Genomic DNA, 16218 nt, shown 5'->3' with positions numbered 1-16218 from the left:
GTGGACACACTAGATGCACATTGTCTAGATTCCAAGTGTTGAACATGTGGGGACACTTGTGTTATTTAGTACATGTCCCATGCATTTCCAGGACTGTTTCTGTGTGTCCCATGCATTTCCAAGACTCAGTCTCTGTGTGTCCCATGCTTTTCCAAGACTCAGTCTCTGTGTCTCCCAATGTGTCAGACACTCGGGAGCTAAAAATGTTGAAAAAAAAAAAAGGTATGCAGAGGTGTCCTGGCAAGTCAAAAAATGTGCCCCGATGTATGTTTTATGTGTCTAGATTCCAAGTGTTGAACATGTGGGAACACTTGTGCTGTTTAAGACATGTCCCATGCATTTCCAAGACTCAGTCTCTGTGTGTCCCATTGTTTTCCAAGACTCAGTCCCTGTGTGTCCCATTGTTTTCCAAGACTCAGTCTCTGTGTGTTCCAATGTGTCTGACACTCAGGAGCCAAAAATGTTGAAAAAGAAAGGTGTGCAGAAGTGTCCCAGCAAGTCAAAAAATGTGTCCTGATGTATGGTTTGTGTAGTTCTACTTCTATTTTCTATATGTAATTTTTTTCAAGTTGTTATATATCTTTTGGTATGTCCTCTATGTCCCATTATGGGGGGTCTACATGTCCCATGTCGAAAACATGTGCCTTTGTGCCCCTTATCCATTTTCACGTGATTGGGTTGTTAACTTAGTTGACAATGGATTTGTTAGGGATTTTTTATTGAGTAGTGTGTAGTTATTGCTAATGTGGTAATTCTTGAGGTGTCTTTGGTGTTGTGTTATCAAAGAATTAGGTAAATTTTCTGATTCATGATCTGAAACTAAAAGATCCCAGTGTTCATCTACAGATTTACAGATACTGAAACGCGTGTATGTTTTAAATGAAACTACTGCAACGTTTAATTAATTATTTTAATTTGTTAACTGGAATCCCGTCTCTCACCAAATTGTGAGTGATCACATAACATATATGTTTTCCCTCTATTATATCAATGACTAATGGAAATTCGGTTGTATTATCATCATATTTTAGTAGTGGGCTTAGAGTATAGTCATGTAAAAAACAATTTGAGTTACAATGAACTCATTCTCACTTGTTTTTCTATTATTAGGTAGCAACTTAAATGCAGAAGGAAACAGATGGAAATTTTCCAAATTACCCCAGTCTCCCCTCCAAGTTGATTTGTCATCTTCACAATGTTACATTGCATGTATGATTGCAGACTTTTTACTTTTGAGGTGCTACCTGAGGATATTACTATGCAAATTTTTTGATTTGTAAATATATTTAATTCTCTGAAATTGTTTCCTGGTCTTTCAGGCAGATGTGGAGACTGATGAGGTCTATGCACAGATGACTCTTCAACCTGTAAATACAGTAAGTCACGATGTTTTGCATGACTCCTGCTAAGAAATTGGGATTTGCTGGGAGGTTTATTATCATTTTTCATTTTCAATGTTTACTAAGGGAAGTTGGCCTTTGTGTAGTTTACTCTCTGTTGTTCACATGGAGAAAACTAGAATCATTGGCAGCTGCAGCTTTATAGTAGGACCCACACATGTTTCTCTTGCTTCTCCACATTGCTTGCACATATGAGCTTTCATAGCATGGACAACTGCAATTTTTATTTTGTTTCAGGTGGGCACTGAGTCAATGAATGTTATTGATCATCTATGAAATTTCATCCTAAACTTTTCTATTGCATATACACATAATTGGTGACATTCTATAATGCATAGATGGCTAGAGTGCATACATGGTAGTCACTAATGTGGGGAGTGGAACTATCTTCCCATGAGTACAGTTGTCATGGATGAATCTTAACACAACCACTCAGTAGTCATGGATAATTTCATCATTGTATCACCTTCTTGTTATTTGAATTGTTGATCACAGGTTTTGTGTCTGATGTAATATGGAATTTTTAGTAGGCTCGATTTTGTTTTGTGAATATTTTTTTTCATGTTAACTTGTTCCTTTGGACATCCATTAAAAGCAACACGATATTTTCTTAGCCACTTTTTTTAACAGTTACCGACCGTACAAAGGAATAGCTAGCATAAGTTGTAAATTGTCATTCATCATTCTTTAAATGCCTTACAAGTTGCTTTTTGTCAATGGAAAAATAAAATATTGGACAAGTAAATGCCAATTTTCTATACATCATGTAGCTTTCTTGGAAGATGATATTCATATATTCTTGTTTTCCTTACATGATCACATTCCAGCTTTGTCCCATTTAAACATAAGCTAGAGTGAGGACATGGTATTTGGTGTAACTAGAAAAAATAAAATTAATGCCCATGTTTGATTAAATGCAGTCAAGGGTACTGCTAGGTATGTATGTGTTAAAGAAATCAGAGAGAGCGCACAAGGCATCTTTTCTCTATGTCTGAAGCAATATTAACAAAATATAATTTTATTTGTGGGTTGATAATGGGAACTGATTATTTGTTAAGTTTATACCATGTGGTATAGAATTTCCTATGTTGCTTGCTATTCAGTTTGATTGGTTTGCCTTTGGAGAACCAGATCTGCAGATAATTTGATTGTCCTGTGTTTATTGGTTTTGTATGCCTGTATTTATGATAATGAGTTTTGACAGTCAAGGAAAAATGATGTGTTAGTTAGTTGATGACTAATAGGTTATTTTTTTTTGTAGCATGATAAGGAGGCACTGTTGGCCTCTGATCTTGGTCTGAAGCAAAGTAAGCAGCCTACAGAGTTCTTCTGCAAGACATTAACAGCAAGCGATACAAGTACCCATGGCGGCTTCTCTGTACCTCGCCGTGCCGCAGAGAAAATATTTCCACCACTAGTATGTTTCTCCTGAATTTCTGCCCTTTGAAAGTTTGAAGTTTTAGGCTTTTATCATTACATTTAGACAGGCTTGAAAACTGCTACAGGAAGCTATTTTTGTAGCTTACTGCAAGATGGCCTTGCAGGATTATACGATGCAAAGTTTTAGGCTTTTATCATTACATTTAGACAGGCTTGAAAACTGCTACAGGAAGCTATTTTTGTAGCTTACTGCAAGATGGCCTTGCAGGATTATACGATGCAACCACCAGCTCAAGAACTTGTGGCCAGAGATTTGCATGACCATGCATGGACATTCAGACATATCTATCGTGGTATGTATCTTTTAGGTGTATCTCTAACTTTGCCTTTGTAAGTTAGTGAAAAAGTAACTTTACACTTGTGAAGATGAGTAAATGGATTCCTTTAGATAAAGATAGTGACAATGCGTGTGGCAATGAAAGGTAATGTACTGAAGAATATCTTCAGCCTGTTTGTAGACAATATTCCTGATGAATCCACTGGACAGGATCTTTAAAATATCCAGGGCCAGGCTGTGAAAGTCCTTGAATTATATACTTTATCCCAAAAGAACTAAGCAGTTTGTTTCACTTTTTGGAACTAGCATTCTGTGTAACATTTCTGGCAACTCTTACAATTGAACGTGTTTCACTGAGATATTCTTCTCTTGCTGTGCATTCATCAAAGGGGAGAATTGGTGATCTGTAGTTCAGACAATGACCAAGCTCTTTCAAAGGGTAGATAAGTTCATTTGTATGCATTAAATTGGCAAAGATTAAATCAGAATGCAAGCAAGCAGTCTCCAGATGTATTCACACAATTTGTATTATATCCTGAAAATGTTCTCTCCAAAGTAAAGAAGCGTAGTTTTCAAAGTTAGATTAAAAATTAAGTCTCGAATCTTCAATCTCAGATATACAGGTCAATTGGATTTATTTAAAGTGTGAATCATCTCAATTTGCGACTCCAAATATATTTAAGATTTGAGGGATTCATGGAGAATAATATAAGCAGATAGCTGGCTATATTTTTTCCTTGCTTTCCTCCAACTTTTTTGCTGTTTGTTTTTAAGAAATTGTTATTTGATAAATCAATACATATCTGGACTCTGTTATGACAGGTCAGCCAAAGAGGCATCTTCTAACAACAGGATGGAGTGTATTTGTGAGTGCGAAGAGACTTTTTGCTGGTGACTCTGTCCTTTTTATAAGGTATTGGTGATGAAATTCTGGAACCATTTACAAATGATGTTTTCTTAATTGTTTTATTTTGTGGATTTATCTTTGTCTACTGTCTGACCTGAGTAGAGAGATACTAGAGGTTGTCAAGCTTTCAAATCTGTCTTTTCATAATATTCCAGAATATGTATGTACGATACCTTAATTATGATTACATGATGTTAATTAAGATTAACAATTAGTCAGTGAGCGAGTAGGTATAAGAGAAAAGTCATATCTATGGGCAAAAAGGTATAGGGGTAATATAAATCTATGTCAAGTCATTGTGACATATTGTTTCATCTCTTTTTACCGATCCTTCAGAATAACCAGAAGGGTTATTTTAATTGGTTTCAAAGGTGTCAACTGTAATTTCTATATGTCCCAAGATTATAAGACAATTTGTAATCACTATAACAACAGGATGATATTCGATAGCTTGCAATGTCAATCATGCTGCAAATACCATGGAAACTTGATGCACACAAAAGCAATATTACTACTAACAGAAAATATCTTGGGGAAAAATGATGCGATTAGAAAAATATCAAAGCAACACCCTAATAGTTAATACAACCATCTGATAACAACTGTTTGCTAGAAGTTCCATGGTCAACATAAGTAGTACTGGCAATCCAACATTATAATCATGCCCAAATATACTGCATCATGTTCATGGAAAGAGGAAATGCCATCCTCAGCCATGAGTCAGGAATGAAGTATCCCGAGAGTCATAATCATGTAATCTATCTACAGTTACACCAAGTCTTGAGAACACAGGCTGACTAGTTCACTAATAGATGCCTCAAAAAATGGTTAATTAATGCCTTAAAGTTGCAGGTGTAGGGTACCATTCTTTCTATTATCCTTCAGAATGTAGGTGAGCTTCTTGGATGAGGTGTATGATTCAGAAGGGAAGAAAACGAGGAAATTCCAAAAACACAAGCTGACTAGTTCACTAATAGATGCCTCAAAAAATGGTTAATTAATGCCTGAAAGTTGTAAGTGCAGGGCACCATTCTTTCCATTAGTTTTCATAGTTTTCGCAGAGAAGGGGAACTCAATGTGGACTAAGGAAAACAGGTGCTATAGATTGTGGTTGGCAATATGATTGAGGGGGTAAAATCATGTGATAAGCTGTCGGCATTCTCTAAAAGACTAAAACATGGATGACTCTTTCTAGATGTAAATTACCAATAGCATCTCTAAAGTTTTCCTGTTAAGATTTGACAGACTATAATTTATCAACCCATATGGACAGGAGCAGAACTCAAAAAATATGATTAACCAAAGTGACTGTTGAGGACTGTAAGTTTGGTATAGGTATAAATATGAGATATTTGATATATAATCAGAATATGAGAGGCAATGGTGATTTTCACACAACCAAAGGCTCAGTTTGAAACAATATTGGGAATGGCCAGGATGGACTCTACTGAATACAGGCATTGTAGTGGCTGGACTGTTGTTTCGGTTGCTATAACAAGCAGACTATGATTGAGAAACAGATTACTTTATGAATGAGGGTCTGAGATTGATACCGGAGATGGAGCAAGGTGATGATAGCTCAACGGAATCTCAAGTATTGATCCATTGATATGCTCAGAAAACAGCTACATTGCATGGAGATGGATAGTCGAGTTTGGGATACGGGGAAATGACTGATCAAAAATATGAACATCTAAATTTATATTTTGTTGGCAAAAGTCATGAACCAGTAACATAGAAAATTTGTATCTTCAAATATATTATGCCAAATATTGCTCACAAACTCAGAAATACAGACACATAAAAACTCAAATTTGTGTGTTTTAGAATGGGGGACCATACTTCCCTTTTTCATTTGTAGATGCATATTTTAATTATTTTATTTGAATGAGTTTTTATATTTATATATGTATATTTTAATTGTCTTTATTTGGAGTATCTGTTGGCTTGACGTTTCAAGCAAGCTGTAAATGGATCCTGAGTTGATCCTTCAGCATTTCCAATATGTGAACAGATCTGAAATGCATTCCTTGTGGATCTGGGATGGATCCTGTTGGGTCTCTGGATGCTGATCTGCCGAAACATGTTTTTAGGATCCTTCATAGTAGAGTTCGTATCATGGGGACTCACAAAGATGTATTTTACTAAAGTCCTTGACAAGATGTTAGTGGAGAGAGTGAATTCTTGCGTCAATGTATTGAACATTTATAGAATATGATATTATTTGAAACCTAAAAGTTAAATCTTCAAGTGGGAATATTAAATTTTGACATGATATTGGTTGATATCAGTGTTATCAGAACCAAATCATTTTTGCCAAAAATGGCCAGTTTGGCTGCTTCACAAGGGTTGCTGGTTCAAATCAATGGTCTAAACCAGAAATGGCAGGTTTCGTATTGAACCAGTTGATTCCCATACTAATCAATACACCAATGCATGGGATGACAAAAATTAACTCCCCCCCCACCCCCCAAAAAAAAAACCCCTCGTAGTTAGTGGTAATATTAAATTCTTAAAGTGAAACTTTAAATTTAAGAACTTTTAATGCATTTTCTACCTTATTTTAATGCTTAGATTAAGGAATTTTGTCAGAATTGTGGAGTGTTGACTGATGTCCCTAGAAGATCGAGATTTGAGGCTGAGGCAAAAGCTAGAGCATAGAGGAGGGGACAGGGGGTGATACTGATGATAAGAGTCCCAATATAGGCAATGATTTTGATGATATGTACTTTTTGTAGCATGATGTTTTCTGGACTTTAGAGGTCATTTAGAGTATATTTATTTATGTATTTTGATTCATTTAGAGTCATTTAGATGTATTCTGGTTATATGCATTCTTGTAATAGACATGAAAAAACTCTGCATATTTGTATCTAATGGTTTGGATTCATATGGATGTAGATGAATATATATCTCTGAAAATTTGAATATTTTATGTATGTTTTGGTTGTCTATTGTTTTGTTAAATTATTTTTGGGTTTCTTTTCCAGTTCCAATCTGGTTTTGACTGGTTTCCAATTTTAGGGGTCCAGTGCTTCGTTGACTGGTTTCCAATTTAAGGGGTCCAGTGCTTCGTTGACTGGTCTGGTTCTAATAACATTGGTTGAGATTAGTAATTCTAGTTAGTTAGTGAATAAAGATCTTGTATCACAAGTCTTTTCTATCATCTCATATTGTATCACAAGTCTATTAAATTGGGTTTCCAATTTTGTTGTGATGTATGTATACATCCATAGACTAAGCATTTAAATTGTTCGATGGAGGGGTCCCTAGTCCCACAAACAAGGGGGTCTCATACATCAAATTTAGTGTCTTGCTAAGCTGTGACCTTAAAGTTAGATTATTAATAATAATATTATTATAATATAACTGGGCCATAATAACCAGCTCCTAACTTTCTATGTATCCGATGTTCTTTATGCAAACTCAAAAGAAATGCAGATTAGCTTGTCTAAAGGCAGTGATGCCTTTCTCTACTATCTTTGGAAGTGATTCCTAGAGGCATGCTCTGGGGGCCTGCACTGCTTAGTATGGACTTCCTTCAGCTTGGATGCCAGGTTCTGAGGGGTATGCTAAATTCCCCTGGGACTTGCACATGGATTCAATGTACCATTCAGCTGGGGCAGACTACAATGTGAATGAGTTCTGGTTGATGGGTGAAGACTCCATAACCTTACCAGTGAACCAAAGTCTTGTTGGCATTTTTCTCTACTTTATGCAATCAGCACAATAAACTTGGGCATTTTTTTTACTTCAATGCATTTCATGATGCTATTGTTCTCATCATAGGAAGCAATTATATTGCCTAATTTGTTGAATGCAAACATGTGTCTCTATTTGATTTCTTTTGTTTTTTTTTATCAGTTACTGACCTTGTTTCACATTTCCCCCCTTACTATATAAACAGGGATGAAAAATCACAACTACTTCTGGGTATAAGGCGTGCAAATCGGCAACAAGCAACTATGTCGTCATCTGTCCTGTCTAGTGACAGTATGCATATTGGCGTTCTTGCTGCAGCAGCGCATGCTGCTTCAAACCATAGCCCATTTACCGTTTTCTACAATCCAAGGTTACTTGTGATTCTTTCACCAATTCATTGTGCCTTAATTCTATGAATTTTTTGGCTGTTGATTTCATTAAAGGTGATTTTAGAATTTCGTTGCTGTGCTCTACAACAGGGCAAGCCCTTCAGAGTTTGTCATTCCTCTGTCTAAGTACAACAAAGCAATCTATGGCACCCAGGTTTCACTTGGCATGCGGTTCAGGATGATGTTTGAAACTGAGGAATCAGGCGTGCGCAGGTAATTTAGTTTTATTTATTTATCGTTTTCTGACATTTTGAGGATAAAATTGAAAAATTGTTTGATGCTTTCATTAGCAGCAAAGATAATAGGTATAGTAAGGGGCACAACACGAGGTCACTAATAACCTTATCCAAGCAGAGATCTGGTAAGACCAGGACCAACCAGGAAAGACCCTGTCAGACCTTACTAAGCGCCTGAAAGGACCAACCCAACCTGGTAATACTGACACAGGACCTTAAATGACTGCTCCAGTGTAGACCCAGCCGGGACTAACCCATGAAAGCTGGTGAATGGATAGGGTACAGGACCTTTCCTGGTTGCTTCAGCATTTATCCAGGACCAATCCAGTTAAAGCCAGTGCAAGAGCTGATAGGAATTTCAAAACCAAGTAAAACTTTTCAAGACCTTACTTTTAGAAGGAACCTTGGAAGACCATCCTTTCATTAGATGAGGTTTAATAATAATCTAATCATCATAACTCTACCTCCATGGGCTCCTCCCTTCATGGGATTGTGCCAAATACATAATATCTCAATAATAATGCCTCAGATCACACGGAAACTCCGTTAAGACCACCAGCTAGCCCTTTTAATAAAATACATTGGAACCTTAGCAAAGACATAAATCCAGAAAATAAACATTGGAACCACCGAATAACTTTGTATTGTGGTTTAAGTCTATAGCAGTAGCATCTTCATTTGCAAGCCAGCTGTGACTCTATAATATTGTAATGTTTGTTCTTTTAGGTCTGCAGAAATAACGTCAGTGATGTTTCTTCTGCAATGGATGCCTTCATGCTTAAGGTTGCATACTGTTAAAACTTGCCAGAGTGTTCAAATAATGGTACTGGTACTATCTGCATAAATTCTGAAACCATACTACCAAATGACTGCTGAAACACGTGGTAACGATGTCAACAATATCTCTTCCAAAATATCCAACATTACAAAGGAAAATGCTGCAATCCGAATGATTGTCAAAGGTTCAGATCATTGTCATATTGTAGTTTGAGCATGGCCAGACAATTCCTTAAATACTAACCAATTGCTCTGCTGACAGAAGTCAAGGTCCCAAACATTGAGTCACACTCTCAATGCAATGAGAGTAAAGTTGCTACCATCTACTTGTTTGAAAGCAGGTGCAGATTTCCATTTTTCTGGACATATTGAAATAAAATAACACAATGAAGATTTAGAAGGTTTAACAAACATGATTGTCAAAACCAGATCTCTTTTTTCAATTTCTTCTTGCTATCCTGCTTGTTATGGCTAAAAAGATTCTCTAACATTGATTGTTTACCTGACCTCTTCAACTCATCACCATGAAGAGCCAGGGCTTCCTTTATTGTGGTTCTCACTTTTCGCCTTGTACGTGTGCCGTATTAACTACAATTAGTTTGTTCTGGATATTTTCGTTGTCTTCTTCCTCCTGCATATCTTTCTTTGTGATCTATGACTGAATTATCTTCTCTTCATTGAGTTTAACCTCTTTCTTTTAAACAAGGACCTGTCCTCCTTTTCTTCTGGGCTAAGTTGCATGAACTATGAATATGTGTCCTACGTTTGGAAAACAAGACTACCTGGAAATGTGACTCTCCCTCCAAATGGGTACTTGGGGAGAGTGCGGAAATCGTAATCTGTGGAAAATGAAAACAATTAACCTATACATCATTCCTAAACCTACCTACAAATTAACCCATCATTCCTATTTTCATACAAGATATTGTATTAGTTAAAATTTTTCTTGTAAGAAAATAGGAATGATGGGTTAATTTGTAGGTAGGTTCAGAAATGAAGTAGAGATTAATTTGTTTTCATTTTCCACAGATTAGGATCTTTTAGAGTGTGTCCCATGGCCCCTAATACATATATATATTTCCTATAGGCAAGGTAAGATATTCTTTAGGGTTCAAAGGCCATTCAACAAGGCTCAAAGCAATGACAACAATATAATACTCTATATTAGCTCAACATGTCACTTGTGGAAGTTGAACCTAGGTGGAGAGGATGACAATCATTCCTCCCAACTACCCTATATATATATATGATTGTTTAGACTTCCTATGTGTCCCATGCACCTTATGGGCACTTGAGCATTTCTGAGAAGTGCCTTGAGGCATTTCTGCATTTCCATGAGTTTCTGGTTCTGGTATGTAGGCAGTTTAGGAGTTTTGTGCATCACAGCTTGTGGGGCGTTGTATCCTTTTTCTCATCCTCCTGCCCTATCTTATATATATTTCTCCCTTGCAAAGAGAATTTGAATAAATAGCATTTCCTCAACTGCATGATATTGTTGATCATTCTCCTCTCTCTGCACATCTTCATGTAATTTGTCCACCTTCCTGCATGGGCAGTTTCAGGGCAGGTTTCCATATTCATATTTCTTTTTACATCTAAACCATTGATATTTCTTGATACCAAAATTCTAATGGGATGGTTGGAACTTGGCATTCTCACCCACTTTGGAAAATCTGCAGGGACATCTTCCAGGGAGAGAAAGACTCTCTTCCTCTGGACGTGTGCCATATATAAGAATATTTTCCAATTGGGAAGCCTTTGGAGGATTCATTTGCTGGAATCATAATATTGTATTCGGGGAAACATATGATGGTTAACATTATGGCATACAGTTTTCGTCACTATCTTGAAAAAAACTGAGATATATTGAATAGTATCTATCTAACATTAATTCACCGAATCAGAATTTTTCATCTGTTTTATTTTTCTATGTTATTTACCATTTTGATTTGTGAGGAAATCCATTTTTTACTTTTTTTTTATATTGAAGCTTTGCTTTTATCTTCTATGTTGTGCAGATATATGGGTACCATTACAGGGATCAGTGACCTTGATTCTATGAAATGGCCAAACTCACAGTGGCGTAATATCCAGGTATTCACTGATGACAATATATGCATCCTTTCCTGTCAAATTTCTAAAATAAGTGTTCCTGGAGCTGAGATGTTACTGAAAGTCATTAACTTTTTATATACAAGGGGTGATGTCATCTATTTACTGTGTTTTTGTTTATTTTCCAAGCAGGTTGGGTGGGATGAATCAACTGCTGGTGAAAGGCAGAATCGAGTTTCTATCTGGGAGATTGAGCCTGTTGCCACTCCATTTTTCATTTGTCCTCCACCTTTCTTCAGGCCCAAGCGCCCACGGCAGCCAGGAATGCTGGGTAAAACCTATCCTGCCACTTTAACTGACGTTTTAACTTTCTAGACAGAACTTGAGAACAGTCTTGTATCATTTAGAAAATCATCATGGATGGTCTATTTGTCACTGATACTTTATGCTGTATTTTCAAGCACTGTTGCGGTGTATTTGTTCGCTGTTTTCTTCAATATACCTGCTTGTAGCTAACTGTAGCTAAGCTGATAGCATGTTGATTTATTTTCCTTCTCTATGCCATATGAGTTAGCATGTCCAATGTTCGTGATCTTTGAGAAAACGTGAAAAATTACTATATGTTTTTTCTTTGATTCTTTTTGCTAGTGTTCATTTAGCTAGTGTTTCAAACTTACGATGAGAGATTAGGTGGTTCCCCACTGAAGTGATTGTATATATTTTTTTTTTAGATTATGATTCTATATTTGATGAAGTGGTTACCTATATGATTTGGATTTTATGTCTGTTTTAATTTTCAGATTGACAGCATTACGAATTCTTTAATTATGGCCTTCATCATTTGTAATTATTTGAGGACATGTGATATAGTCTGTACTCAAAGAATTTGCCAATTTAAGCATTCTGCATAACTTCTTTATGCTTGATTGAGAGAGAGAGAGAGAGAGAGAGAATGGATCATTGTTCTAGAGGGTGTACAGGCTTGAATTTGATGTGAATAGGTTTTACTTTTCACTCTTCAGGTGAAGAATCAGAAATAGAGAGTGCCATCAAGAGATCTTCACTGTGGTTTGGGGAGGAGACTGGTATTGTTAATTCTCAAAATCCTACAATGCCTGGTGTTGGTTTACTCCAATGGATGAACATGCATCAGAGACCTGATATAATAAACTCAGCCATCCAGCCAGATTACTATCGTCCTATGGCTGCTGCTACCTTACAAAAACTGGGGAGCAGTGACATAACCAAGCCTTTGAATTCAGCCCAACAGGCATTGCAGTCACATCAGTTACAATTCAGTATTCCACAGTCCCAACAGTCAGAATTGCATCAACCTCAAGTTATGTGGCCACAACAGCAACACCACCTTTCCAATCAGCAACAGCAGCAGCAGCATCTGTATACTCAGCAGCAGGTGCCATCACAACAGCTGGATCAACACCATCTTCATATGCAACAGCAAAATCCTTCACAACAAGTGGAGCAGCAGCAAGTTCTGCCACAGAAGGTGACTCAGCAGCATCAGTCCTTACAGCAATTACAGATGCAGTCCACACAACAATTGCAGCAGCGGTTACATCAGTTTCAGTCACAGCCACAACCACAAGTACAGCAGCAGCCTCAGTTGCTGACGCTGCCGCAATCACAGCCCCAGCCACAAGTACAGCAACAGCCTCAGTTGCTGACACTACCACAGTCACAGCCACAGCCACAAGTAAAGCCACAGCCTCAGTCACTGCCACAACCACAGCCACAGCTACAAGTACAGCCAGCACAGCAGCAACATCAAAGGCTGCAGCAGTTGCAGCAGCAGCCAGCTCAGCTGTTACAGCAGCAGCCAGCTCAGCAATTGCAGCAACAGCCAGCACAGATGCAACAGAATCCACAGCGCTTGCAGCAGCAGTCTCAGCAGGTGCAGCAGCAGCACTCACTACCATCTTCTCAACAGCACTCACTACCATCTTCTCAACAGTTTCACTCAAACCAGACACAGCTGCTGGCCCCATCACAACAGCATGTGCACAATCAATATCCACAGTTTCTTCATTCACAGCATCTACAACAGTCAATTCAGTTGCCTGAGTTACGAGGGCAGTTGTTGCAGTCAACTTCTAGTCGATCCCAGGCAGCAGCAAACATGCCCTTATCGACAAAAGCTCAGTCTGGATTTACTGAAACTGATGCCCCTTCTTGTTCGACATCAACATCTGCAAATAGTTACCCACTGCAGAATATCTTAATTCGTGCAAATCAATCTGCAATTATGAATGATGAAAAGCCTCAATGTGCAAACATGCCAAGGCACAGTGCAAGTAGCACACAAGATGCACTTCCTGCTTCTAACTTCTTGGGAGATCCTCAGGTCACTTCATTGTTACCTTCTATAAAAGAACCAAATCAGGCTGCATTGCAGACTTATATGAGTGCTCAAATGGGTCAGATGGAGGCGTCATCATCTTCTGGAACTTCATATTCTCTTACTCCTGATGCTTCCATTTCACAAAATTTACCGTTGCTACCTCTCCAGTCATCTCCATTCTTGCTTCAAGATGTTTCTCATGACAATGACATTCAGACTGATCCCAGAAGTAATATTTCTTTGGTTTACACATTGAGAGTCCCTTAATTTTTACTTCCACTTAAACCCCTATTTAGCTAGTAACTTTTGTGCATGAAAAGGATGCTCAGATCAATCTTTCTGCAGGGAACGTGCTCCCTACCTTCAGCAATGGCAAGGATATCCAAGCGCATGCCTCAGCAACGATAAGTTCACAAACATTTAGTGTTCCAGATCTGCCATTGAACTCAGGGGTTACAAGTGATCTGGGAATCAGTGATAGCAGTATCTTGCAGAGAGGAGGGTCCTGGCAGCAACCACCTCCACCTGTGAGGACCTATACCAAGGTCAGTGATTCTAATGACCTATTGTTTTAAAGATTTTCAATGCTTCGTACCAACAGCCAGATAGGTGGAATGTCTCTGAAATTGCTAAGCTTGTTATGCCCTTGCTACATATTAATCATCTGATCTGATATTGTTGTTGGTTCTGCATTTGGTGTGAAGGTATACAAGCTTGGTTCAGTTGGTAGGTCAATTGATGTCACACGATGCAAAAACTATGATGAACTTCGACGTGAGCTAGCTCGTATGTTTGGTCTAGAAGGTCAGCTTGAAGATCCTCATCGGTCAAGTTGGCAGCTTGTGTTTGTGGACAATGAGAATGATGTACTTCTTGTTGGAGATGATCCGTGGGAGTAAGTCCAGTTTGTCCTTCAAATTTTGTAATTTGAGGCCTTTATTTTATTCTAATGCACACATATTCATTGCCAATAATTTGAAATATTTTAAGCTTCGTTAGTGTCTTTTGCAAACTTTATTCACAATAAGAATTTTCCCATTACAAGGAAGCATCGATTGATTGTCTGACACTTTTATGGCATTGCCTGCAGGGAATTCGTGAGTTGTGTCCGATGCATCAGAATACTGTCACCTTCAGAAGTCTTGCAAATGAGTCAGGAGGGCACACTCTTAAACAGTTTACCACTACAGCAACAAGCTGGTAGCAGCTCTGATGGTGGCATTGTGTGGAGGGATCACTGTGACCAGAATTCTACCAATCCCTCAGTAGGATCTTTCGAATATTAATGCCCAAATGGTATTGTCATTTGTCATTGTGGAGCAGTGCAGAGTTGCCTTTCTTGGAAATAAATGATATTTTATGGTGCACCAACGTAGTTTCAAAGATCATTTCCTGTGCGCCATCTGTAGATGTGCTTTATGCACATCAAAATTAAGTGGAACTGTTTTCTTGAATATTGAATGGTATGTGGCAATTCAGTGACTAGCACTTCATATGTTATGTCAGAAGAGCTACTGTGAGCAGTGGGCAGTGGAAGGTCTCATGAAAATTTCCCAGGTTGTATTCAAGAGAAACGTTGGGTCTTTTATTTCATTCTTTTGCATCGAGCAGGAGTTCAGCATATGACATGTGACATGAACAGTTCGAGGTAATTTTCCCAGAAGGACAAAAAGATACCACTGCTTCTGACCACTTTTTGGCTGTACACTCGTTTGATTGCCAGGATGTAATATGGAGGTTTTCACAGCATTTCCATCTCAAACGTGCGTGGGTGGATGTTGGAGCTGATTACAAGGGGAATTTGAAGTAAAGTAACCCCAGTAAGAATGATGATAATAGAACTGTTGAAATTTTGTCTATGCATGATCGTTATTGCTAAGTACGGGTGAAGTTGTAGATGCAAACCACGAGGCATCTGCTGATATGAGAGCATTGTTACACAATTCCAATGAAACATGGAAAATATGTTTCTGTGTACATACATCTTTGAATGAAGGCATTTCATCTTGTTCACAACTTGCTGTTTGTATTCTGAAATATTTGTGTTTCTTGGCATAGTTGAGGGATTTTTACTCCGATGTTTCCTGAATGAATGCATAATCCATACGTTCTCATTTATGGCAGAATGGTACGATTATAAAATTATTTGAGCAGCTTTGGATGCCTTCGATGTATGAACATGAGCAATTGTCAATACTGCTGTACTATTTCATCTTTTGATTCATCATTGTTTATCCAAGATGAGGTCGGTGATTGTTTTCTCATATATTTTCTTTTCATGGTTTCTGAATTGTAGGAAGAATCATTGTTTCCGATCATAAGATATGCCCCTTGGATAGTAAGTTGCAAGTTTCGTGACTGGTATAATAAGAGGTTGTATGTTGGTGGGCTGATTATGTTTATCGCATTACTGTTTTTTTGCTCAAGTTAGTGTTACAAACGGTGCGTCTTTATATTGGGCATCTGTGTATACTATTATTTACACTAGTTTGGGTCTAATTGATAACATCGGACGTACTTTCTTGTTCTTGTCAATTACGCAAAATGGTCACCTCTGAAATTGATTGTCAAAAATCAACGCAGTTTTCTTTAAGTAAAGCTTTTTCAGAGTTACTACGCTCTTCATTGTTGTATTGGAACAATTAAAATAGAAAATTTATATTTCAGAAAGTTTTAAGG

General features: G+C 37.7%; 1 protein-coding gene across 2 annotated transcripts; it reads left to right on the top strand.

Annotated features, from left to right (window-relative positions):
• Positions 1–1100: 1100 nt before the first annotated feature.
• On the top strand, positions 1101–15538 carry LOC149176130 (auxin response factor 19-like). Of its 2 annotated transcripts, XM_089419889.1 has the most exons (13): positions 1101–1209; positions 1320–1376; positions 2662–2817; positions 3049–3133; positions 3940–4030; positions 7932–8096; positions 8206–8328; positions 11147–11222; positions 11373–11511; positions 12203–13768; positions 13885–14084; positions 14244–14434; positions 14630–15538. In XM_089419889.1, the coding sequence occupies exons 1-13, from the start codon at positions 1123–1125 to the stop codon at positions 14823–14825; spliced, it is 3132 nt and encodes a 1043-aa protein (XP_089276015.1). In that variant the 5' UTR covers positions 1101–1122; the 3' UTR covers positions 14826–15538. The 2 variants fall into 2 exon arrangements, with proteins under 2 accessions (XP_089276015.1, XP_089276016.1); XM_089419890.1 differs by lacking the exons at positions 1101–1209; positions 1320–1376 and having other exon boundaries at positions 2695–2817; positions 2945–3133.
• The last annotated feature ends 680 nt before the right edge of the window (positions 15539–16218 follow it).

Source organism: Pinus tabuliformis, chromosome 4_1 (genome assembly GCF_031772625.1).
Source record: "Pinus tabuliformis cultivar Carrire ecotype Pingquan chromosome 4_1, CPIR1, whole genome shotgun sequence".
In the NCBI taxonomy this organism is placed as follows: Eukaryota; Viridiplantae; Streptophyta; class Pinopsida; order Pinales; family Pinaceae; genus Pinus; species Pinus tabuliformis.
The sequence above is the reverse complement of the archived record's forward strand: the minus strand, read 5'-3'. Positions and strand labels throughout refer to the sequence as shown.